Genomic DNA, 25,515 nt, shown 5'->3' on the forward strand with positions numbered 1-25,515 from the left:
CCCGCCGATCATACCGATTTTCAACGGCTCCAGCACTTTGCAAGCAATTGTACTGTGTAAAAGGTTCGACAAATTAGCTTCCTGAATGAAGTCTTCGTGTTAACCTTGGTACTGGAATCTGAAATGACTGTTACGATGATTTTAGGACTTGTGTAATGTCACAAATATGGTGTTATATGTTTATAAGAAGCCTCACATTTTGCCCTATCTCTAACCCTGTAGGAACGCTTACACAACAGAAAAATCAACCCAATGTCTATGTACAGTTCCAGCACCCACCTTAATACAGAGGAGACTTTTGCAACTTCCTTCTGTCGACTAGCGGAGGACTGAGCAGGGAAAGCGATTCTTGAGAGATCTTCTTTATGTTCATGGGAAAGCAGTGTCGCGGAGACATTCGCGCGAATACATTTTGGGTCTACATTGCAGGTTGCCTCCAAAGCCCTCCGTTAGATTTCCACACAAGCTGTGCTGCAAACAAGCTCCGAGATCCCAGGCTCGTCGCTCCAGGGCTCAAAGCGTCGAAACTACGGGAAAGATACTCGGTGATTGACAGCTCGTCAGGTGCGGGCTCCTTCATTGGAGAAAAACGTCGTCCGGGCAACAAGAGCCGAACGGTTATTGGTCAACGACTTGTATCAGTGGTTGGCCCGCCCCGCGCTCTGACCAATCAAGATAAAGGAGCGTGTGTCGCAAGGCAGCGCGTGCTCGCCCGCCGAGCGACCGGAAACGTGGGCTGCTCCTTAACCATTGAGAGGATGCATTGTGCTCCGGAGCTGTATCTCTTCGTATCGAGGTATAGGCGGTGTATGTGCCGCTCCTTCCTTACATTTCCAATGTCATGTCAGCGAGGCACGAGCAGTGGCTCGGTTCCCGATTTCGAAATGCATGCAGGAGCTGAACTAGTTAAAAGGCCAGCGCCCAGGAGTGAAGGGGGGATGAAGAGCCCTGGAAGGAGCCTTCTACCAAGCTGTCTGTGAAGTCTGAGGTCTTGTGTTTCTCCGGGGCAGTCACTAGAGTCATACAGCATGGAAACACACCCTTCGGTCCAGCTAGCCTATGCCAACTTAGTTTCCCCAGACTAAACTATTCCCACATGCCTGCGCTAGGCCCACATTCCTCTAAACTTTTTCTATTCGTGTATTTATTCAAATGTCTTTTTTTTTAATGTTGTAAATGTACCTGTATTTATCACTTCCCTTGCTCGTTCATTCCATGACCGAACCAGCCTCTGTGAAAATCTTGCCTGTCAAGAGGCCTTTTAATCTTTCTCCTCTCTGGTTTTGAACTCTCCCGCCCTAGTGAAAAGACCTTTTTGCTGTTTACAAAGTTAAAAATCACCCAACATCAGCTTATGGAGTACAATCTTATACTCCACAACTAGCTGATGAAGGAGCAGTGCTCGGAAAACTAATACTTTCAAATAAAGCTGTTGGACTATAACCTGATGTCGTGATTTTTAAACTTTGTACACCCCAGTCCAAAACCAGCACCTCCCTGTATCTTTGCTGTTTATCTTTTCTATGCCCCTTTCAACTTCATAAACTTTAATAATCTGAACTGTTCAACCTTGTATGCTCCGGTGAAGTGTCCTAGCTATCCAATTACCCTTAACTCAAGCCCTCCAGTCATGGCACAGTCATGGCACAATCCTGGCAAATTTTTCTGGACTCACTCCCGTTTAATAATAATCTTCCAGAGTGCGACCAGAGCTGTGCGTAATACTTAAGTGGCTTCACCAATGTCCTCACCATGACATCCCAACTCCTACACTCCACGATCTAAGCAATGAAGGCAAGTGTGCTAAATGCCTTTTTAACCACTGTCTATCTGTGACACAAATTTTAAAGAACTATGTACCTGAGCCCGTGGATCTCTGACAACACTATACAGTTAATTGTAAGGACCTGGATAAAAGTCCTGCCCTTGTTTGTTTCTCCAAAATACAATATGTTGCCTTTATCCAAGTCCAACTCCATCTGCCACTCCTTAGCCAATTGGCCCAATTGATTAAATCTCTTTTGTAATCTTAGATAACCTCCTTCACTGTCTACTATACTACCAAATTTGGTGTCATCCTCAAGCCTGTTAACCATGCCTCCTAAGCTTTCATCCAAATAATTTATATAAATGAGAAACAATAGTGGACCTAGCACCAATTGCTGCAGAACATCAATGGTCACAGGCCTCCAGTCCAAGAAACAACCCTCCACCATCAAGCCAATTTTGTATCCAATTGGCAAGCTCTTCCTGAATCTCATGTGACCTAACTTTACTACCTAATCTACCATGTGGAACCTTTGAAAGGCTTTAATATGTAGATAACATCTACTGCTGTGCCCTCACCAACCTTTTTGGTTAAGCCCTCAAAAAAAAACTCAATCCAGTTTGATTCCCTGTGCACATACTGACTATCCCTAATCAGTCCCTGCTTCTCCAAACACATGTAAATCCGATTCTCCGGAATTCCTTCCAACAACTTGTATATAACCAATGTGACACTCACTAGCTTATAGTTCCTAGGCTTCACCTTAGTGTTTCTTAAATAAAGGCACAACATTAGCCACCTTCCAGTCCTCTGGCACCCCACCCATGGGCACTGATAAAAAAAATCACTAATGATCTATGACATACTATCCTTTGTTACTACGTGCACACTTTCAAAATCAAAGTCAGCTTTCCTCCTAATTCATGACCTCCTTTTGGAAGTACCCCTACAATTAAATTAACATCTTCTTTGCAGGAATTTGTCAATTTAGTTAATTTACTTTTGAAAAAGCTCTGTGTTGTAGGTGACCTATTTTCGATCCAGAGTCACAAATGCCTTGCTATTACAATTGATGTCCTCAGTTAAAATCACCCAGTACTTTCACCACCAGCAAGACAGCTCGCACCTCACAACTGTTATGTATCCACCCTCTCTCTCTGCTTAATACATTGTGTAACTTTCAGTGAAAATTCCTTTGTGGTTCAAAACTCTGTTTGTAGATTCCTCCATCTTGTCATATCCCTCCACGTTGAAAAGTTGCCTTTTCACTACTCACTATATCTTTTCCATTTCTAGTTGAGGGTATCCTGTCCCCTTCTATAATGCCGTAGAACATTTTGTAATGTACTGAGCTGAATATGGGACAGCAGCTTTGTGCCTCACCATATATGCAGTTAAATCTAGAAATCAGAAAATTGTCTGGTTACTGTGTTGCTTCAAAAGCTTCACTGCACCAGTATCTTGCATTTAAAAAAAAACATGAGGTTATGGTTCTGACCCACTAGAAAACCAGGCTGCTGTTTGAGTACTACTTGGCTATACGAGAGTGCTTTGAAGTTGGGTGAAAATGAACATAGGTGAGACCAGGGAGTAGGTGAAGCTGAAAGACTGAGTATGGTGTTCCGTTTCAGTCCGAGCAGTTCAGAAAGTGACATGGTCCCCAATGGAAGTAACCAATTGGTAAGTGATACCTGCAGGGTATTTTCTTACAGATTTTAAAACATAATATGTTCGCTTAAATAAAGGTATGGTCTTTTGATTAAAATAGAAGAGTTTGAAAAAAAGAAGGTCCCTAACTTAATTAAATTCTCTTAAAGTGGAGTAACTAGCTTAATCTAGAAAGAAGAGATGACAGGAGATCTCAGACCCATGGTGTGCTCTCTTCCAGCTGTATCATTTATTCTTAAACTGAGTGAATCCTTAGAGTTTAAAGTCAGTAAGAGTACACTTAAGAGGGAAATGAGGAGAGGAAAAAGGGGACATGAGATAGCTTTGGCAAATAGAGTTAAGGAGAATCCAAAGGGTTTTTACAAATACATTAAGGACAACAGGGTAACTAGGGAGAGAATAGGGCCCCTCAAAGATCAGCAAGGCGGCCTTTATGTGGAGCCGTAGAAGATGGGGGAGATACTAAACTAGCATTTTGCATCAGTATTTAATGTGGAAAAGGATATGGAAGATATAGAATGTAGTGAAATAGATGGTGATATCTTGAAAAAATGTCTATAGTACAAAGAAGGAAGTGCTGGATATCTTGAAACACATAAAAGGTGGATAAATCCCCAGCACCTGATCAGGTGTACCCTAGAATTCTGTGGAAAGCTAGAGAAGTGATTTTTTTTAGATTACTTAGTGTGGAAACAGGCCCTTCGGCCCAACAAGTCCACACCGACCTGCCGAAGTGCAACCCACCCATACCCCCACATACCCCTTCACCCTAACACTATGGGCAATTTAGCACGGCCGATTCACCTAACCTGCACATCTTTGGACTGTGGGAGGAAACTGGACCACCCAGAGGAAACCCACGCAGACACAGGGAGATTGCTGGGCCTCTTACTGAAATATTTGTATCACTAGAGGGCATTGGTTTCAGGTGAGAGGGGAAAGATATAAAAAAGACCTAAGGGGCAGCTTTTTCATGCAGAGAGTGGTGCGTGTATGAAATGAGCTGCCAGAGGAAGTGGTAGAGGCTAGTACAATTGCAACATTTAAAAGGCATTTGGATGGGTTTATGAATAGGAAGGGTTTGAAAGGATATGGGCCGTGTGCTGGCAGGTGCGACTAGATTGGGTTGGGATATCTAGTCGACATGGACAGGTTGTACCGAAGGGTTTGTTTCCGTGCTGTACATCTCTATGACTATTCAAAATAGCAACGGATGCTGGTGACAGTTTAAAATTTTCACTGCATTTTACTGTATTATTCACTAAAATACAAGTGACAATAAGTCATCATCCATTCATTCATGTCATGGACAGCGCATTTAGTGAGGTGGTCACGCTGCAGATGAGGATTACATAGGCAGAAAGAGAATGGGTGACCATCAAACAAAGTAAAAGGCTCAGGAAAGAAGTGGAAGAATCTCCTGTGGCTATCCCCCTTTCCAATAGATATACCACTTTGGAGACAAGTTCATGACACCGCAGGTGGCTCTCTGCACAGAAGGCGAGGGAAACAAGTGGCAGAGACATAGTGATAGATGATTCAATGGTAAGGAGTATGGATAGGCACTTCTGTAGCTGCAGACCTGAATCCAGGATGGTATGTTGCCTCCCTAGCACCAGGGTCGCTGAGCGGATGCAGGGCACTCTAGAGTAGAAGGGTGAACAGCCAGTGGTCTTGGTACACATAGGGAGCAACGATTAGTTAAATAACAAGAGGACCTGAAAGCTGAAAATATGAAGTTAGGAGATAAATTAAAATACAGGACCTCAAATTTAGTAATCTCAGAATTACTCTCAGTGCCACATGCTAGCGAGAGCAGGAATAAGAGGATAAATCAAGTGAATGGATGGCTGGAAAAATGGTGTACCAGAGAGGGCTTTAGATTCTTGAGGCATTGAGGCTGTTTAAGGGGAAGGTGGGACCTGTCGTCATCATCATCGTCGGCAGTCCCTCACAAACAAAGATAACTCTCGTCTGGGTGAATCTGTAGCTGTACAGACCATGGTGACTACCGTTGGCTCTGTTACACTTGGGCAGGTGGTGGCCATGGGGATGGGTGGATGGGACAATGGTTTGGCAGCGCATTCGTTTTGCTGTTATTGCCTGGCTTCCATTTTTTCCTGATGGTGATGCTCCATGCCTTCCCAGATGCTGCTACTCCACTTTGGATGGTGTTGGATCAGTGATTCCCAGGTGTCTGTGGGAATGTTGCACTTTGCCAGTGAGGCCTTGAAGGTATCACTGAAGTACTTGCTCTGTCGACCTGGTGCTCATTTGCTGTTTCAAAGCTGGTTGTAGAGCACTTGCTTGGAGAGTCTTGGTGTCTGTCATTCGGAGGACATGTCAAGCCCATCATAGCTGATAAAGGGTGGTCATTGCTTTGATGCTGGCCTGGTCGAGGACACTAGTGTTAGTGTGTCTTTCTTCCCCCAGATTTGCAGGATCTTGCATAGGCAGTGTTGGTGGTACTGCACCTGAAGAAGGGCTTATGTCCGAAACATTGATTCTCCTGCTCCTTGGATGCTGCCTGACCTGCGCTTTTCCAGCAACACATTTTTCAGCTCTGATCTCCAGCATCTGCAGTCCTCACTTTCTCCCAGTACTGCACCAGTGCCTTGAGGTGTCTGCTGCGGACAGTCCACGTCTCTCAGCTGTATAGGAAGGCCTAGGCAAACCTGATGGGTTACATATGGACAGAGCTGGGACGACTATCCTCATGCGATCTTTTGCTAGTTCCATTGGTGCCATTTCTGCTCCAAAGGAATGGGAACCAAAGTGTAGGCTTAGATGGGTCAGATTCAGATCAAAGAACAAGAGGTAGAACATAGCTAGTGATGTAGTCAGTGACTCAAAGACAACAAAAAGGGATTAAAAAGCATCCAGCAAAGGAAATTGTCAGGGTTGAGCTATTTATAGTATAATGCAACCAACAAAGGCAGATAAGGTAAAGGCACAGATATAAACATGTTAGCACAATGTTGTTGCTATAACGGAAAGTGAGTTAAAGGAGGGGCAAAATTTGCAGCTCATTATCCCTGGAAATAATTTTCAGGCAAGATACAATGGGTGACAAGGGAGGGGTCGAAACAGTATTGGTTGTATCAATGACAGTTGTGAGAAGGGATGATGTAAGGATTAACAAATGAGGTTTTATGGGTTGAGTTTAGAAATTAAAAAGGGGCAATCACACTACTAGGAATATACTTCAGACATCCAAATAGTGAATGGAGATAGAAGAATGGAGACAAATTGTTGCCTGTAGGAATAAGAGGGCAATAATAATTGGAGATTTTAACTATCCCAATTAAATATCAATTGGGTTGCAAATAATATGGGCATTGATGGTGAAAAATTCATATACTGTGTCCAGAAATGTTTTTGTTTAAACAATATGCGACAAGCTGAACATGAGATGCAATTCTGGATTTAGTTTTGGTGGATGGAGATGGGCAAATGGGTAAAGTGACAGTGGGCAACCATTATCAGGGATAGTGACCACAATTCAGTTAGATTTAGTATTATTGTGGAAAAGGGTGAGGATAAATCATATGTAAAAGCTTAAACAGGGAGAAGGCAAATTTTACAAAACTGTGATTGAAGTGATTTAGCTAAGGTGGACTGGACAGGACTGCTAAAGAATAAATTAGTGGTATACAAGGAGGGAGGCACTAAACAGTGAGGTCTTAGGGCATAAGGCAGATATGTCCCCTCCAAAAATAAGAATGGTACTGCCAAATCTAGACCCCCATAATTGTCTAGAAAAAATATAGGGAAAGATTAAACAGAAAAAGAAAGCTTATGATGGTCACAAAAAACTCAACACTGCATGGACAATAAAGGGATCAAGTGTACAAAAAAAAAGAAATTTTTAAAGAGAGAACATAAAAAAAATTTGCAAGCAAGATAAAGGAAAACCTAAAGATGCTTTACCAGTATATAAAGAACAAACAAATAGGAAAAGAAAAAGTGGGACCCATCATAGTTGAAGAAGGAAAGTTTTCTGAAGATGCAGAGGATATGGGAAGAATTTTCACAGAATTTTTGTCTCTGTATTCACAAAGGACACGGGTAATGTGGATATAGTAATCTAAGGGGACCAGAGTGAAATATTGAACACAATAATCATAACAAGAGAGGAAGTGTTAGTGGAGTTGGAATCCTTGAAAAGTGGAGATGTCACAAAGGCTGTATGGATTGTTCCCTAGGATGTTGAAAGAGGTCAGGGAGATGCTCTGAGGATTATTTTCCAATCTTTACTAGACACAGGTGAGGTGCTGGAGGAATGCAAATACGATTCCCTGGTTTGAAAAGGTTACAAAAGAAATGCCAAACTATTTTCGGCCAGTTAGTCTTTCTTCAGTAGTGAGCAAATTGAGAGATCAGATAAACTGTCATATAGAAGGGCATGGACTAGTCAGCATGTCTTTGTTAAGGGAAAGTCATGCCTTACAAATGTGATTTGAATTCTTTAAGGAAATAATAAGGAGGATCAATGAGGGTAGTGCAGTGGATACTGTCAACATGGATTTAGTAAGGCATTTGATAAAAGCACCACATGGCAGACTAACCAAAAAAGTAAAAGCTATTGGCTTACAGGGTAAAGTGTTGAACTGGATCCAAAGTTGACTTAGTGACAGGAAACAAAGGGTAATGGTCAGTACTGAAAACAACAATGCTGGAGATCACAGCGGGTCAGGCGGCATCCATGGACAGAAAGCAAGCTAAATGACTCTTCATTGAGCTGATGTGAAGTAAGGAGGGGGCAGCATTTATGCAATAGTTGGGGAGTGTTGGAGTGCTGATGTTGATGGTTCCGATTAAGTGATTGGAATGTGAGAATGGCAGAACAACGGTGTGTCTAACTGCCAGTCTGGAAAGAACAAAGACCACTGGGATGGGGTTAGGGGAGAGGGAACATGTTGACAAAGAATGTAACAAGTAAAGCTAAAAGAAAGGGATGGAATAGGAGTGGGCTCACCATTTGAAGGCATTGAACTCCATATTAAGCCCAGAAGGTTGTAAAGTGCCTGGTCTGAAGATGAGATGTTGTTCCTCCAGTTTCAGCTGTGATTCACTGAAGCATTGCAGCATGCCGAGGACAGACACTGGGCATGCTAGCAGGATGCTGTGTTAAAATAATGGGCTACGGGAAGTTCAGAATCTCGTTTGAGCGCAAGTAGCTGCCTTTGTGGATGGAAAGGTGTTTCATGTGGTTAGCTGCCGGGCTTAGTATTGGGACCCCTGCTGTTTATTTTATACATAAATGATTTGGGCTTGAAAGTAGGGGCCACAATTGGGAAATTTGCAGCTGACTCAAAAAATGGCCACATTGTGGATAGTGCAGAGGATAGCTGTAAGCTCCAAAATGATATCAATAGGTTCGTGCAGTGGGCAGGACTGTGGCAGATAGAATTCAACTCTGATAAGTGTGAAGTAATGCATTTAGGGAGGTCAAACAGTAAAAGGGACTACACAATAAATGTGATAGATGAAGTGACAAAATTGGCATACAAGTGCACAGGTCCCTAAAGGTAGATAAGGTTGTAAAGAAGGCATATGGAATGGTCCCCTTCATTGTCAGAGGTATAGAATATAAAAATACGGATATAATGATGAAACTGTTTAAGACACTGGTGAGTATTATGTGCAGTTCTGGTCACCACATTACAGGATGGATGTAATTGTTCTGGAGAGCGTGCAGGGAGGATTTACTAGAATATTGCCAGGGCTGGAGAATTGTAGCTATGAGGAGAGATTGGAAAGATTGGGGTTTCCTTGGAACAGAGAAGGCTGAGGGGTGACATGATTTAGGTATACAAAATGGTGAGGGTTAGAGATAGACGAGACAGGAGGAACCTGTTTCCACTGGCAGAGAGTTCAAAAACCAGGGGTCATATATTCAAGCTTAGTGTCAGAAGGATTAGACGGGATGTGAGGAACACTTTTTTTTTTACAGTGTGGTGGGTGTCTGAAATTCACTGCCTGAGTTGATGTTGGAGACAGAGACCCTAAATTCTTTTACAGTGTACCTTGATCTTCACCTTAAGTGCTGTAATTTGCAAAGCTATGGGCCACCTGCAGTTTAATGGGATTAGAAAGTTAATCTGGGTGTTTTTGGGTCAGTATAGACAAGATGGGCTAAATGGCTCCCTTTGCTGCTGTATCAGTTCTGTGGTTCTATCATACTTCAGAAAAGGTTAAGTCTTGTCCATCAAACATAAGTGATATTGTAAATCATAATAACTAAATATACTGCCTTTCTAGCTCTGAATATTCTACGTATATAAATGCAGAGTCTAATTCTATAAGGATTTAATTATTAGGATTTTAAAAAACCTAAAAATTACAATTTTTTTAATGTTTCTTTCTTTCTCATTTCTCTCTTTATTTCATCATTCTCCGTCACTGTCTATTTTTCTCTTTTTGATTGTATGTTGAATTAAATATTCTAGTATAAACTTCTGGTTCAGACTCTGCATTCCTCAGGATTTTTCAATCTCATTGATTGAAAGAACACAGTACTTTCTCTAATCACACAAGTCCGTTGTGAAGGATGAATCAGAGCATCACAATCTTCATGGCTATAAATTTTTTTCAAAAGCCCACAAGAAGTCTGCAGACAGTTGTGAGCATCTGTCCCCTTATTTAAGAGAAGATATTATTTCATTGGAGATAGTTCAGAGAATATTCACCAGGATGATTCATGGAATGGATGGATTGTCTTATGAGCAAAGGCTAAATAAGTTGAGACTCTCGTCTTTGGAGTTTAGAAGCATGAGAGGTGATCTCATTGAGACATATTGGATTCTTAAGGGGTTTGACAGGGTAAAAGCTGAGAGGATGTAGGACTGTCCCTTGTAGGAGAGTCTAGGACCAGAGGGCATATACTGAAAATAAAGGGGCACAAATTTAAACCTGACGTGAGGAATTTCTTCTCGTAGAAGATTATAAGTATATGAAACTCCTTGCCAGAGAATGCTGTGATAGCAGAGTCCTTCAGTACATCTAAGGCTGAGTTAGATAGATTCTTGATCAGTAGGGGGATCAAAGGTTATGGGGAAAATGCAGGAATGTGGAGATGAGCAATGTGGGATCAGCCATGATCTTATTCAATGGTGGAGCAGGCTCAGGGATGGAATAGCCTACTCTTCTTCCTATTTCTTATGGTCCAATGGAAGAGACGTACTCTTGTTGCTGACTGCCAAATCCTGACAACATTGTTTCCAAAGGGCCATTTTCTGAATAAGCCTAAGATTTCAACTCTTTTTTTTTTTTGCGTTAAAAGTAATCAAACGGCTAAATCTATAATCTAACATGCAATAATTTTTTCAGTTTTTCACACTTCCTTGAGTGTTTGAAAAGAAACTACTTTTGTATTCTTGCTAATAAATTATTCCTGTATAAAGACAATTTATGATATGAAAATTCCTTTTTTGTAACATTTACATTTCTATACCTTTTTAAAAACATAGTTATATTCTTTAAACTATTACTGTAATTAGCTACCAAGATGGATGAAGTTACTGAATGATCTAGAAGGCAAATACTAAAGTGACATTTCAGATTTAAGCCAGTAACAGTACTATGGGCAAAACAGTGGGTGGGTGACTGAGTGATTGAAAGTAGATGACTCATTCATCACTGACTCAAATACCAAATAAGGTTATGCACTAAATATGAGGCATGGCTGTAAATTAGTATTATAATTTTATATAATTATATATGTTTGGGATATGTTCTAAGTTACAGTATTTGTATTCCAATTTTAAAACTGTAATGCTTTTTGGGGAGAGATGCCATTTCTTTTACCAAAGCAGCTCTGAACCGTTACTAACAAGAACAAGAACACAACAGACCAGCTTGTGTCATAGAAACTGCAGCCTAGGGCTCTTGTGGAGCAATGGTAGTGCCAGTACCTCTAGATAAGAAAGCCAAGCTTTAAATCCCACCCATTCATTCAGGTCATCCCCAAACCAGCTGATTTTAAAAGTACCTATTCTTAAAAATGAAGACCCCAGAAAAGATGGACTCAAAAAAGTCAGGATGCATTTCGTTCCATTAATGCTCTGCCAGAGGACAGGAAAATGGTTCATCCTGAGCCATTTTCTTTGGCAGTTCTTTGAGGTGGCTTACCAATGCCTTGTACTGTCAGGGGCAGGGCAAGAAGGCAGGTTCCAAGTATTCAAGGATTTAGAACCAGAGTCAGAGTGTGGAGCTGGAAAAGCACAGCCAGTCAGGCAGTATCCGAGGAACAGGGGAGTCGACGTTTCGAGCATAAGGAAGAATTGATGCTTGAACCATCGACTCCCCTACTCCTTGGATGCTGTCTGACCAGCTGTGCTTTTCCAGCACCACACTTTTTGACTCTGATCTCCAGCATCTGCAGTCGTCTGTTTCTCCTAGTATTCAAAATCACAACAGCCATTTAGACAATTGAACTAACTGGCTCGAGTCAGTAGATGAGAAGCTGGAAAAGCACAGCAGGTCAGACAGCATCAAAGGAGCAGGAAAGTCAATGTTTTGGGCCAAAACCCTTAGTCAGGACTGGGAAGGAGGAGGGAGCCCAGAAATAAGTGGAGTGGGGGGGGGAGGTTTCGCTGGGGCAGGTAGGTGGGATGGTGATAGGTATGAGATTATTGTGATTGGTCAGCATCTGCAGTCCTTACTGTCTCCAAGTTATTGAACTAGCTGGCTCCCCAAGGATGCATTTAATTGCAAAAACAATATGTATTTGTATAGCTCATTTCACAAAATTAAGTTTAAAATTACCCCAATGTACCTCCCAGGTATAAAGCAAAATTGACACTCAAGCCACAGATATCAATATTAGAACAGTTGACCTTGTCAAAAAGGTTGGCTTTGAAGAGAGTTATAAATTACTCTGGAGTGTTAGGGAGCTAAAGAGATTTTGGGAGGGAATTCTGGAGCTTAAGGCCTCAGGAGCTCAATGTTGAGAAAATTAAATGGGGGACATTCACAACTAAATTTCGATGAGCATCGATATCTCCAAGTAGCGTAGAGGTGGAGGAGATTGCAGGATTGGGGAAAAGCAAAACTGGAGGACTGGAAAATTTTAAAATTGAGTCATTGCTTAATCAGGAGCCAAGGTAGACCAACAAACTCGGGGGTAGTGAGTGGGAGTTGAAGAATTTTTGCGGCATTGAAAGGCCATTCAGACCATCTGTTCTAATTCCACTTTCCAGCATTTGATCTTTTATAGCCTTTCAACAGGGGTGGCATTTCAAGTATTTGGTTAAGGGTGCAACAGGCCCTGGAGCACAAGTTTTCAGTACTACTAACAGAATGTTATCAAGGCCTGTAACTTTGCAAATCCAGTGCCTCCGTCCATTTCTTGATATCATGTGGAATGAATCGAATTGGCTGAGGACTATGATTTGTGATGATGGGACCATTGGCGGAGGTGAATTATCCATTTGACACACCTGGCTGAAGCTTGTTGCAAATGCCTCATCTGTTGTGCAGATAAACTAGGATCCCCTATCTTGGAGGATGAGGACATTTGTGGAGGCTCCTGCTCCAGTAAGATGTTTAATTGTCAACCATTATTCATGACTAGATTTAGTGGGACTGCAGAGCTTAAATGTAATTCCCTGATTATGGAATTGCTTAGCCTTGTCTATCAGTTGCTGCTTATGCTATTTGGCCACAAATAGTCCTGTTTTGTAACTTCACCAGGTTGACACCTCAGTTTTAGGTAGATCTGGTACATCTAATGACATTCCCTCCTACAATCTTCATTGAACCAGAGTTGATCTATGACTTGCTGATGATAGGTTGGTGGATATGCTGGCCATTAGTTTACAGATTGTGTTGGAGCACAGTTTTGCAGTTACTGCTGATTGCTCACAGCACCTCATAGATCCCCAATCTTGAGTTGCTACATTTGTTCAAAATCTGTCTGCACACTGAACAAAATTTGAGTTTTTAATAAAAAAAAGAAAGCATCCCAACGTTCATTATTATTCTTCCACTATTTGCAGTAGGACTTCCACTATTTGCAGTAGGACTTGAACCCAGGTATCCGGAGCACAACATGAGTCTCTGGATTACTAGTCCAAGATTCAGTATGCTATTTATTACCTTACTCTGCAGGCTCACCATGCTCAGCTGCAACTTCTGTACAGTTGGGGATCGCAGGAATGGTGTAGGCAAAGGGGCTTGGCACTTCTAGAGTCCTGAGAAGAGACTTCTGGGGTTCTTATCTGTGTGATTCCTCTCCTATCTAGGTGCCTCCTGGCACTACCCTGTCTCCTTGAGAGGAAGGAGCATTTGGAGTGAGGTTCACATTCCCCACCTCATTCTCACCTTGCCTCACTGATGCTGAACATAAATGATTAAAGCATTCTGCTGGCCCGGCTTTCCCCATGACAGCTGCCAACCCGCCCATAAAGACACCAAAAGCATCTTTCAATCTAGACTACCAAGCATTTATGAGAAACTTGCCTGCTGTTCCTATGTTTATCTGTGTATGTGTACAAAGTTAAAAATCACACAGCATCAGGTTATAGTCCAACAGGTTTATTTGGAAGCACTAGCCTTCAAGGCGCTACCTCTTCATCAGGTAGTTGTGGAACAGGACCATAAGACAGCTTTTTATAGCAAAAGGGTTATAGTGTGATGGAGCTGTAACAATATATTAAACAAATTTAGATTAAGTCTTTCATATTTTTAAATAGGATATGCTAGTTTTGGTTCTTTAATATGTAAATCCCAGAGCTCTTTTTAAGTTACATTCTCAAGGTAGCTTCAGCTTTTCTGGCAATGGATGCCATCTCAGCTCAGACAATGCATTAAAGATGTGAGGTTAAAGTCTGTCTGTGTCCCAGTGTTGAGTCAGACTGGTTCTATTTCTAAAATGGGACTTACAGAATCTTACATGGATTTATGCAATATATTTTTGAGCAAAATAAAATGTAATTCTGCAATACAAATTCACCCCATAAACTTGTATATGCGCACAAGCAGAGGAGACAGTGAGTGCGTGCTTGTAAATGTGAACAAGCTTGGTCAAGTAGGTGTGTGAGTGTGATGGGGTATAAGCCTGAGAGAGGGTGCATGTGTGTACGTATTGCAGAGGGTCTGTTTGAGTATGTTGGAGTGTGTGTAGTAAAGTGGGGTCTCCTGTAGTGTGACATGAACCCAAGGTCCCAGTTGAAGCTATCTCCTTAGGTACCAAACTTGGCTATCAGCCTCTGCTCAGCTGCTTTACATTGTTGCTTGTCCCAAAGTCTGCTATGGAGGATGGTCACCCAGGGGTCCGAGGCTGCATGTCCGAATGGGAGGGAACACTCCTGGCTGGTGATTGTTGCGCGGTGTCCATTCATCCATTGTCATGGCGTCTGTTCAGTCTCACCAATGTACCATGCCTCAGGGCATCCTTGCCTGCAGCGTATGAGAGGCAACGTTGGCCAAGTCAACAAGTACCTGCTGCGTACGTGGTGGAAGGTGTCCCCACATGGAAAGGTGGTATTTATATCGACACTGACATATCTTGAAGTGGTACAAAGTTGTTAATGACCACCACCGCGGGATCATGCACACGAGTAATCACAATGATGGTGGAGTAACACAGTGTGATAGCCTTTCTTGGTTTGCAGCATTTGAGGTTGTGCACGACTGGACTTCAAATGTGGCACTAGTAATATGAGTGACACAAGGTCCAGCAATTGTGAGCACATTTGCCTCTGCTGCCACATGATTGCATCAGTTTGGCACCACAGAGCCCTAATATACATGTTATAATGCATACAAGATTGGTGTGAGCCACAATTGGACATCTGCCATGAAATTATATGAAAATGGGAACATTCAGTCCATACTTTCCTCCATCTTTGTGTTTCTTTGCAAAGGGACTGAGGGGGAACCTGACTGAGATGAGCAAAGTTATGAAGGGCTTGGATCACATAAACAGGGAGAATGTTTTTCCCCTTAGTAGAGTAACAGTTTTAAGGACAGGGGATTTAGAGAGTATTTGTGGAAACATCTTTTCATCCAGAGGATTGTGGTTTTTTGGAACTCCTTTTACATAAAAAGGTGGGAGAAGCAGGAACTCTCAAGACATTTGAGAAATATTTAGATGAGCACTTGAAAGGCAATAGCACTCAGGCAGAGTGCTTGAAAGGGTACACTGGATTAGATGTATGCTTGATGAGTGGTGCACATTTCATGAGCGGAAAGGCCTTGCTCCATGCTATAAATGCACAATGACTTGCAGTGTGCTTTTACTGTGTTTAAAAGCAATGCATGAGGAGAACAAACCACCATCCAAGAAAACTCAGTAAAGTCGCAGCAAAGAATAGGATCAATTCAGGAATCCCTACATCTACAAATTAATTAAGCAAGTTGATGTTGGCTCTGACATTCTCTCTAAGGCCATCAGCATCATGAACCTTTATTCTGAATATCTTTGAACCTAATCAGAGTGAAGCTTCTCATCTTACCCACTACATCTTATATTAGCGTCCTTTCATTTACAAACCATGTTGACACAAACAATCTATTTAGATGAATGTTATTTGGTGCATCTTTGCCAATGACCATGAAGGACAACACTGGGGAGGCAGGTTCTGGCATAGGTCCCATTCTGGATTTTGTTTTTGGTATTGAAGCCTGTTACCAAACTGCTGTATCCAGAAACTCTTCTGCTTGTGCATGTTGCTGACAAGATGTATCACCATTCCCCTCTTTCACCAATTCCTCCTTTCAAAATTTAAAAGTTTAATCAACTATTAATTGAATCATAGAATCTCTTGTGTGGAAGCAGGATATTGGTCCATTGAGACCACACCAGCATTCCGAAGAGCATCCCACCCAGACCGAGACCCTATGTCTGTAATCTTGCATTTCCCATGGCTAACCCACCTAGCCTGCATATTCCTGGACACTATGGGCAATTTAGCATGGTCAGTCCACGTAACTAGCACATCTTTGGACACCAGGAGATTGTGTAAACTCACAGCTGCCCAAAGGTGGAATCAAGCCTGGGTCCCTGGTGCTTTGAGACAGCAGTACAAACCACCATTTCACCCCTTTAACTTGCATGAAAATTACAATTGCTTAAGTGAGGAGCATGGATAGGGTAAATAGACAAGGGCTTTCCATGGGGTGGAGGAGTCTAAAACTAGGGTGCACAGGATTAAGATGATGGGGGAAAAAATTTAAAAGGGGTCTAAGGGGCAATTTTTTTCATAGAGGGTGATGCATTTCTTAATGAGTTACCAAGCAGTAGAGACTGGTACAATTACAACATTTAAAAGGCATCTGGATGGATATATGAATAGAGTTTAAAGAGGATATGGGCCTAGATTTACTTAGGATATCTTGTGGGCATGGACAAGTTGTTCCAAGGGGTCTGTTTGCATGCTGTACATCTATGACTCTGGTTTTCATGATTGCTTAAACATTTCAATGAAATTAATTCTCTTCACAATTTTAATTCAAGGAAATAGAACTATGAACCCATTGTGTTGATTTTAAAAGGGAAGCAGAATTGTGAATAAGTAATATCTAGTACAGCTATCAGGGAGGGAATAGCAGGTCTCCCGAATTAAACAAAAAGATAAACAGGTGAGACACTTCCATGAAGTCATGCACTTCAAACCATTAACTTTGTTCCTCTATTCAAAGATGTTGCCAGACATCTTTGTGGGCGGCACGGTGGTTAGCACTGCTGCCTCACAGTGCCAGAGACCCGAGTTCAATTCCCGCCTCAGGCGACTGACTGTGTGGAGTTTGCACGTTCTCCCCGTGTCTGCGTGGGTTTCCTCCGGGTGCTCCGGTTTCCTCCCACCATCCAAAGATGTGCAGGGTCAGGTGAATTAGCCATACTAAATTGCCCGTAGTGTTAGGTAAGGGGTAAATGTAGGGGTATGGGTGGGTTTCGCTTCGGCGGGTCGGTGTGGACTTGTTGGGCCGAAGGGCCTGTTTCCACTCTGTAATCTAATCTAATCTTAAAAAAAACCTGAGTTTCTACAGCATTTTGATTTTAATACAATTCCAGCAAGCTTTTTCCCATGGACACTGCAACAGAAGTCAAAATTCCAAACGAAGCAAATTCAAATTTAATGGAGAAGAGGAGGGGGGAGGGAAAGAGAGCGCATGAGCAAGAGATGCACCCTATCCTCTGTGGAGCAAGTTTTCTTGCATGGTTTTTCCACGACACAACTTATTCTGGACTGTATGGCAGTCTCCAGGGATATTACAGAAAGGTCTTAGCAGCTGGTGTTGTTACTCTTGCTATGAACAAATTCTGGGTTCAGTGTATGCTCCAGCTGGGAAATAATTGGTGAAACTCGAAGCAGCTGCCATATTTAAATTAGAGATCTTACAATTACTGAAATCCCAGACTGAAGCATTCTTTATTTCAAGTCCATTTAAAACCAGCCTTGCTGTGGAAAGATACCTTTAGTTTTGTAAAGATCATTAAGCTATTCTCAATCATTCTTGTAACATGCTGAACTGTGAAGGTATTACATGCAATTAGCTGTATATTATTGTTTGTAGAAGGGATTGATGGTGAGTTAATCAAAGTTTTCTAAATATTCAGAGGGACATGTTAGAGTTTCCCTCTATTGGCCTTTTTTTTGAAAGGGCACAGTCTTAAAAACAAAGATCCAATTGTTCAATGAGAGAAAATTAGGGAACACCAACAGAAAAAAGGTGTTTGAAGTTTAGAAATCTCTCTGCAAATGGTAAATTAATGCTATATTGGTTAAGTTTAAACCTTGAGTTGACTGTTAATACCCTTTCGGTTAAGGTATAAATCAAATGAAGATAGTGAAACTTTGGCTGCCCTGCAATCTGTGATGCAGATGAAGGGACTAAATATTTCTAACATGTGGCTTAATATGACTTTAAACATTGCTAAGAGGAGCTTAGAAGTTGAAGTTTTTCATTTTTTTCAATTTAGAAAAAAATACATTTTTGTATTTAGTGCAACCAAACATTTAAACAAGATACTGTAAACAAGAATTGAAAATGACCAATTTGTGCCAAAAGTGCCAACTGATAGATTCATATAGGTAAGGAGAGGCAAACAGAAACCGTAAAAACAAACTTTAATTTGTATATATTAAAAAGCAACACAGTAAATACAAAAAAAGCATGTGTATATTTTTATTGAACAAATCCATTTCTCAGTAAAAAAAAACTTTGCATACAATTACAAATATCTAAAGTACATGTTAATGTTTCAGGCTTTACGTTATTGCTTAAACATGAATAAAATGTTTTGTTAATGAATAATACAAAATAGATTAGTTTTAACATTTAATATAACCTAAATGCAATTTCTCTCTGGGACTTAAGTCAATAGTTACTGCTATTAATATACTGCATTTTCTTTTCTAAAGCTTTTAACTAAAGATATAAATTCTATGTAATACTGCTTGAAAAGAATTCTGACCCCTTAATAGCTCCCAAGTAGTTTAAAAACTGGACATCTGCCATCCAAATCAGGATTCATAATCATAATTGGGTGCATACTGCAACCCAAAACTTCACAATTGTATGATATTCATTTAAATAAATAAATAACTTGTAATAACTTAGATCAACTGTCCCAATTAGAATTCAGCTTGTGCTAACTATCCAACCATCAGAAAATATGGCTTTTTATAAAATGTAACCAAGTGGCTTAATTTGAAATAAAATATGCACCTCAATGTAAATTATAAATGCTTCAATTTTTAAAATTATGCAAAACATCTTTACATTTTCAATCCTTAGCGAGCGTTGTCTTCTGTGCCCAGATTCACAGTACTCTTGTGATTACACAGAACAAAGTGGAACATTTTCATGTCAAGTCCACAGAGAATCTAGCAAGGAAACAATTCAATACCATTATAGCACATATAAAAGTTTCATCCAATGATTTCAAAGATTATAACTCGGAATACTGTGCTTGTAAGCCAATAATGAGAGTACACTGAAAAATTCCCTTTTAAACAATTTTTTGGATTTGCCATGGAGAGATGAAAGAATTCCATTTATATGGCAATTCTGAAATGTAACTGGTCTATTTAGACAACACAAAAGATGATCTCTACTTGGCACTAAGGAAGACATTTTATAAATCCTCTTTGAATCTTATTTTTTGATATAGAATAATATTTCAAAATTACCTGTTCAAATAAAAATAAACAGGAAACTTTTGAAACTGTAAAAAATCTAATCCGTATTAAAATATATATTTAAAAATGTATGAAAATATGTACCATTTTTGTTTTAACTACAAGTAGAAGAACAAACGCAATGAAAGTGTTGCGTGCAAAAGGTATTATCCGAACATTAGTGATGACAGTATTTTGGAGACAAGATAATAAACTTTACAAAAAAAGAGATAAAACTGAAAACAGAATTGGGTAGCTATGTATTTTACAATTATCTTCCAACAGAATGGAGAAAATTCTTAAATTTAGGACCCAACAATGATCTCCATGATGTGATCAAGTTCATTTAAGTCTGTTTTGCAGTTTTGGGGAGAATTTATGGGTGTTGATGTGTGAGATGGTAAACCATTTAATAATTCAAATATGACTGGTGTTGTTTTTGGACCAGTCATCAGCCCAGACATCACTGAGTCAAGCTCATGCCAAGAAGTGTCAATATCAACAAATAGATCATCTATTGTCATATCTGTGAGAGAGCTGGAGTAATTTGCAATCTCAAAAGTCCCAAACACTTGATCCAAGGGCTTTGGACACTCCTTCAGATCCACTTGTTGCTCCTCAGATTCCAACATATTCAGATCATTTTCAAAATGTGCTTGGACCAAATCTTTTACAGCACTGGAGTCTTTAGCAGAAGCAGTAGCTGAAGAACAAGTAATATTCTCACAAGATGAACAGTTTACCTTGCTTTTAGTAAGTGTGTCGGTATTGCGGATGGAAGCAGTGGTACTTTCTACATGTAGCTCTTTGTTTGGGCTACATAAAAAATCTGTGGCAATTAGACTATCTGAAGAAGTATGATCTATGTACAGATCACTTCCTGTGAAAGCCATTTGTCCCTGCCAACTGCAGTCTTGTATCATTTCCTCCTGAATCTGTCGCACGGTGTTGGCTATAAGCACTGAACGACAAAGATTTGGTTCCACCACCATCTTGCAGAGCTGAAGTTTGAACAATGAGATGTTTAGAAGTGACTGGCGTTGCAAATTATATGGCAAATTAAGACTGCTACCAACAGAATCAGGGCAGGCATCTACAACTTGCTCCTCAGGAAATTTACGCTTTGTGCCTTTTCCCAACATGTTGACCTACAAAACAAAGTTATCACAATGAAGACTTATACTTTAAAATTCAAGACAAAATACTCTGGAATTAACCATTACTTCAGAAGACCTATTTACATTAACATATGGTTTGATAGATGCAATAATTTAGAATTTACATGGAGAGAATATTCAAATTATGCTGCACTTTTTGTTACTATCATGTCAAATAATGCTTAAATAGTGTTCTGTTAACTACTTTTAACGTAGACTTTGTGGCATATTCTTAATTTCACCAATTAATTTTATCCATCTGTTTCATCATTACTTCCAGACTGACTGAAATACAGTATTGCTATAGTAAAAGAAAACTGAAGTGAAATGCAACTGGAGGGAGAGTTTTGAGAAGATCTGCAGCTCCGGTTGAGATTCTGGATGTAGGTTTTCAGACTTTTCATCACCATACTAGGTAACATCAGTGAGCCTCTGGATGAAGCACTGGTGATATGGCCTGCTTTTTATGTTTCCTTGGAGTGGTGTTGCCATTTCCTGTTGTCATTTTCTGTTGTTTTTCTCAGAGGGTGGTAAATGGGATCCCACATAGACATGGATCTCATTTACCACCCCCTGAGAAGAACAGGAAAACTTCTGAAAACGAACCTTACAGCTCAGCGAGCAAAACCTACATCCAGCAACTGCAGGGATTAGAATGATCAATGAATATAGGACAGTCAAAGAAACAAATATCTAAGTACTTGTATCAGCCATTATAAAGAGGATATGAGGTGAATCTTGAATTCATTTAAAAAGTAAAAAGCATCCCTTCATAGTTATATGGAAATTCATTGGCAACTTATTTACTTATTCCTGATTCTAAGATCATTTTTCAGATTATTATGGCTTAAGAAAAAAAAATCTTGCTCTCGTTTTGGTGTCTAATGAATGAGCTTTACACTTTCTAGCTCTATTTCCTAAATCACTAGTATAAGCAATGAACGGAAATAACTCAAACTTAAATCTGAGGAACATCATTATCCACTTGTAACCACTGAAATAAAACCCTTAACTATTTGTTTTGCTTTCTCCCTTCTAGCTAATTCTTAATCCAGTTCACAATTTACTGCTACTAAACTCAAATGTACCATAGAATCCCTACAGTGTGGAAACAGGCCCTTGGACCCTCGAAGTGTAACACACCCAGATCCATTCTCATACCTATTATCCGATATTTAGCCCTGACTAATGCACTTAACCTACACATTCCTAAACACTAAGGGCATTTTAGCATGGCCAATTCATCTAACCTGCCAATCTTTGGATTGTTGGAGGAAACCCAGGCAGACACAGAGTGTGCAAACTCCACACAGACAGTCACCCAAGGTTGGAATCAAACTCTGGTCCCTGGTGCTATTAACCACCGTGACACCCACACTCCATCCACTCAGTTTCCATAATCTGTTTTCTGCTCCTCCTCAAAGAATTCTTTAACATTTGTCATAGAGTTGTACAGCACAGAAACCCATACTGACCAGGTATCCCAACCTAATCTAGTCCCATTTGCCAGCACTTGACCCATACTCCTTTAAACCCATGCAATTCATATGCGCATCCAGATGCCTTTTAAAATGTTGTAATTTTACTAGCCTCCACACTTCCTCTGGCAGCTCATTCCATACACGCACCACCTGTGTGTGAAAACGTTGCCCCCCGGGTCCCTTTTTATCTTTCCCTCTCTCATCATAAACCTATGCCCTCTAGTTCTGAACCCCCCCCCCACCCCAGGAAAAAGACCTTGTCTATTTATCCTATTCATGACCCTCATGATTTTATAAATCTGAGGTCACCCCTCAGTCCCCGGGAAAACAGCCCCAGCCTGTTCAACTTCTCCCTGTAGTTCAAATCCTCCAGCCCTGACAACATCCTTGTAAATCTTTTCTGAACCCTTTCAAGTTTTACAACACCTTTCCGGTAGGAAGGAAACCAGAACTACATGCAATATTCCAGAAGTGGCCTAATCAATGTCTTGTACAGCCGCAACATGACCTCTCAACATCAATACTCAATACTCTGACCAATAAAGGAAAGCATACCAAACACCCTCTTCACTACCCTAGCTACCTGCGACTCTACTCTCAAGTAACTATGAACCTGCACTCCAAGGTCTCTTTGTTCAGCAACACTTGCCAGGACCTTACCATTAAGTGTATAAGCCCTGCTAAGATTTGCTTTGCCAACAGGCAGCACCTCGCACTTATCTAAATTAAACTCCATCTGCCGCTCCTCAGCCTATTGGCCTGATCTGATCAAAATCCTACTGTAATATGAGGCAACCTTCTTCGCTGTCCACTACACACCCAATTTTTGTGTCATCTCCAAACTTACTAACTATACTTCCTATGTTAATTTCCAAATCATTTATGATAAAAAGTTGTGCACCCAGCACCGACTGTTGTGGCACTCCGTTGGTCACATGCCTCCAGTCTGAAAAACAACCCTCTACCACCTCCTTCTGTCTTGTGTTTCAGCCAGTTCTGTATCCAAATGGCTAATTCTCCCTGTATTCCACTAGATCTAACATTGCTAACCAATCTACCATGGGGAACCTTGTTGAACACCTTACTGAAGTCCATGTAGATCATTCTGCCCTCATCCATCCCCTTACTTTTTCAAAAAAACTCAATCAAGTTCGTGAAACACAATTTCCCATGCACAAAGGAGAAAGTGAGGACTGCAGATGCTGGAGATCAGAGCTGAAAATGTGTTGCCGGAAAAGCGCAGCAGGTCAGGCAGCATCCAAGGAACAGGAGAATCGGGCATAAGCCCGAAACGTCGATTCTCCTGTTCCTTGGATGCTGCCTAACCTGATGCGCTTTTCCAGCAACACATTTTCAGTTCCCATGCTCAAAGCCATGTTGACTATCCCTAAATCAGTCCTTGCCTTTCCAAATACATGTAAATCTTGTCCCCTCATGATTCCCTCCAATAACTTGCCCACCACCGTCAGGCAAGCACAGTCTTCTCTTTTCAAATTTTTTTTTATAAAACTATTTCTGCTTTTTTCTCAAGTGACAAAACCTACTCCATATCTGGATAACAGATGACATTCCTATTTCATGTTCAGCTAACTGCCATGTAATTACCGTCAATTGCTCTGCATTTAAAAACATACAATATTTGTTGTCCTCCAGCACAGATCCACATTGAATAGAATGCGGAGATATAACTTGTAGGGTCTTAGCACCTTCCATACCCAGACTAGATTGGATAAGTGGATAAAAGGTGTTGACAGGAGAACAAATAAATCATGGTTACAACTACTGCTTGTTTGAAGACTGCTTGCTAACAAACTGATTAGCTAAAAAATAAATCAAATTTTTTCTCTTGCACCTCGCTGTCTGTTTACATCCCCAATTCACTCTCCACTTTGATGAGCACTTGAAGTGCGATAACATTTAAGGCTATAGACCAAGTAGGACTAGTTCATAGAGAGTAGTTTTGGCAATAAACTCCTCAATAGGTCAAACACACTCCTCTATACTATATGATTATTAATCCACAGACCACTTCTCTTACCCCACTCTGATCCACACAATGTCAAACGCTTCCCCCTTCCCCCAGCGTTAACCGCCCTCTCCCCATAGCCTTCCCCAAACCCCCCAACTCCTTTTGCTTTCCTTTCCTCTCCTCTCCTTCGACCACGAGCCATCAAACCCACAAACTCTCCCCTCTGCCCCGTGAACACCTTCCCATGACACCCACCAAATCCAAACCCCTCTTCCCCCCCCAAAAAATAAGAATTCCCCTCATCACAAAACCTCCCCCTTTCCCCGCCACACCTTCTCCCACATCGTTCCCCCTCCGACCCTGGGGTAAAGTTACCAGCTGTGTATGTAAGAGGCCGGGTGAGCGGCCTGTGGTCTGGTCGTTGCCGCTTTAAGAGCCTGAGCTCCCGGTGACGTTGCCGCGCGCGCGGAGGGACCCGGAGTAAAGGGGGGAGGTTGAAGATACGCGAACCGGGGCCTAGACGGGGCCAGGCTTCACAATCACCGAGCAGCAATCCCCACACCGCCACTGAACTAAAACCACGCTTAAATACGTGCGATTTGCTGCTGTTTTAGTGGGGGGTGGGGCGCATTCTCTTTGAGCGGAGCTGCGACACAAATTTAAATCTTCGCCCGGCGGTAACGGCCGCCATTTTAGGATCGCTAACTCATTCCTCTCCGAGCCGACGGAAAAAAATCTAAATACCGATAAAACAACTGAAAGAAGATAAACTTCGCTCAGATTTTGCTCACCTGCATCGATCAATACTTTAAATGGCGAGCATAAAGAATAGACACAGAAAAAGAGAGGGGAAGAAACAGAACGCGCGAACTGAAGACAGCGAAGCGATTTACTGCAACTAAGACAATCACGGCGGCGGCAGCAGGAAACGCTGCCCTCTGATGGACAGCTGGCAGGCCCGGTTGCCATGGTTTACCCGTAGTTTGATTGGCAGTCGCGCGACGCGCTAACCCCGCCTACTCTCCCCGCCCCGTGGGAAGTTGCATTTGAGCCAGGGACCAGCGAGGAAATGCTGCAGTGCCGGGAAAGCTTTAACAATTGCTGCACACAAGGAACATCAAGAGAATAAAACAAAAACGTGTGAAATATTTGTCTTGTAATCAACAAAGGGGTGCAAAGATTATACTTATAAGGATGTACTCTAGTTATCCAAATAGAGACTGCGGTGGTGGCAGAGAAAGGGCAGAAAGTGACAAGGGTTCGAGAACTCTGGTCTCCAACCCTATTAAGAACAAGATTATGAATTTAAGTGTATCCCAGGATCTACCTTGAAGAAAATATA

The 25,515-nt window shown here is 41.2% G+C and overlaps 2 protein-coding genes and 1 long non-coding RNA gene across 5 annotated transcripts in view; 1 reads left to right on the forward strand and 2 right to left on the reverse strand.

Annotated features, from left to right (window-relative positions):
* The window catches only part of LOC122553578 (SERTA domain-containing protein 2-like), a 58,010-nt gene extending 57,274 nt beyond the window's left edge, over positions 1-736 (reverse strand). For 2 of the 3 annotated variants that reach the window (XR_015757902.1, XR_006312766.2), the window contains exon 1: positions 280-736. The gene's annotated coding sequence lies outside the window, so the exon portion shown is untranslated. The remainder of the gene's footprint in view (positions 1-279) is intronic. The other variant, XM_043697596.2, reaches the window with a different exon arrangement.
* LOC122553580 (uncharacterized) lies at positions 732-21,740 on the forward strand. Its single transcript, XR_006312767.2, has 2 exons — positions 732-796; positions 21,004-21,740. It is a non-coding gene; the product is annotated as an uncharacterized LOC122553580 (long non-coding RNA).
* Positions 18,497-25,097, reverse strand: cdca4 (cell division cycle associated 4). The gene is made up of 2 exons (XM_087989845.1): positions 24,965-25,097; positions 18,497-20,714 (listed from the first exon to the last, which is right to left on the reverse strand). Exons 1-2 carry the CDS (start codon positions 24,968-24,970, stop codon positions 19,872-19,874), a joined length of 849 nt encoding a protein of 282 aa, XP_087845971.1. The 5' UTR covers positions 24,971-25,097; the 3' UTR covers positions 18,497-19,871.
* Between the last annotated feature and the right edge of the window lie 418 nt (positions 25,098-25,515).

Source organism: Chiloscyllium plagiosum, unplaced genomic scaffold (genome assembly GCF_037043375.1).
Source record: "Chiloscyllium plagiosum isolate Xiang-an unplaced genomic scaffold, Cpla_swu_hap1 HiC_scaffold_8, whole genome shotgun sequence".
Taxonomy (NCBI): domain Eukaryota; kingdom Metazoa; phylum Chordata; class Chondrichthyes; order Orectolobiformes; family Hemiscylliidae; genus Chiloscyllium; species Chiloscyllium plagiosum.